The 547-nt window shown below is 28.0% G+C and overlaps 1 protein-coding gene across 1 annotated transcript in view; it reads right to left on the minus strand.

Moving 5' to 3' along the window:
* Window positions 1-145: 145 nt before the first annotated feature.
* The window catches only part of LOC106101483, a 2,926-nt gene continuing 2,524 nt past the window's right edge, over window positions 146-547 (minus strand). Inside the window, exon 4 of the mRNA XM_013280726.1 lies at window positions 146-491. Within this exon, the coding sequence (XP_013136180.1) occupies window positions 358-491 (134 nt within the window). The 3' untranslated portion in view covers window positions 146-357. The remainder of the gene's footprint in view (window positions 492-547) is intronic.

The raw sequence follows: 547 nt of genomic DNA on the forward strand, positions 1-547 counted from the left end.
GGCCGCTTGCTCGTTTGCCACCTTATGTTATAAAAAAAAAATAGTAAATATTTTACATTCAGTCTGAACTTATACAAATTCATGAAATTCAACAAATGTTTTTTTAATTCTTTTATTTATTAACATATCTTTTTATTTTTTTTTAATTAATCTTATTTTTAAACTAAACAGTTAAAATTAAACTTTTAGTAATAAATAAATCAGTTATCAACTAAAATTATACCTATATCTTATTTTAAATAATACATACATTAAAATAAATAAAGTATTAGTATCCCACAAGGCCGATTGCAACGACCCAATGGGAAAAAATACCATTGGGTCAATCAGCCCATCGGGGAAAACAAATGTTTTTATTTATTTTCCTATGACTTCTGCCTCCTTCATAACACACACGGGGTCAGTGACATGATTCTCGAATTCGAAATGAGTGTCACTTTTGAGCTTTCGAAGTTCACTCCTTATTAATAACATAACATACCCATGTATAACTGAAACAAACAATAATTTTCACCTCTGATTATTTTTCCCAACACAAAGTAAGGAA

The sequence above is a fragment of the Papilio polytes genome, unplaced genomic scaffold (assembly GCF_000836215.1).
Source record: "Papilio polytes unplaced genomic scaffold, Ppol_1.0 DF823980.1, whole genome shotgun sequence".
In the NCBI taxonomy this organism is placed as follows: domain Eukaryota; kingdom Metazoa; phylum Arthropoda; class Insecta; order Lepidoptera; family Papilionidae; genus Papilio; species Papilio polytes.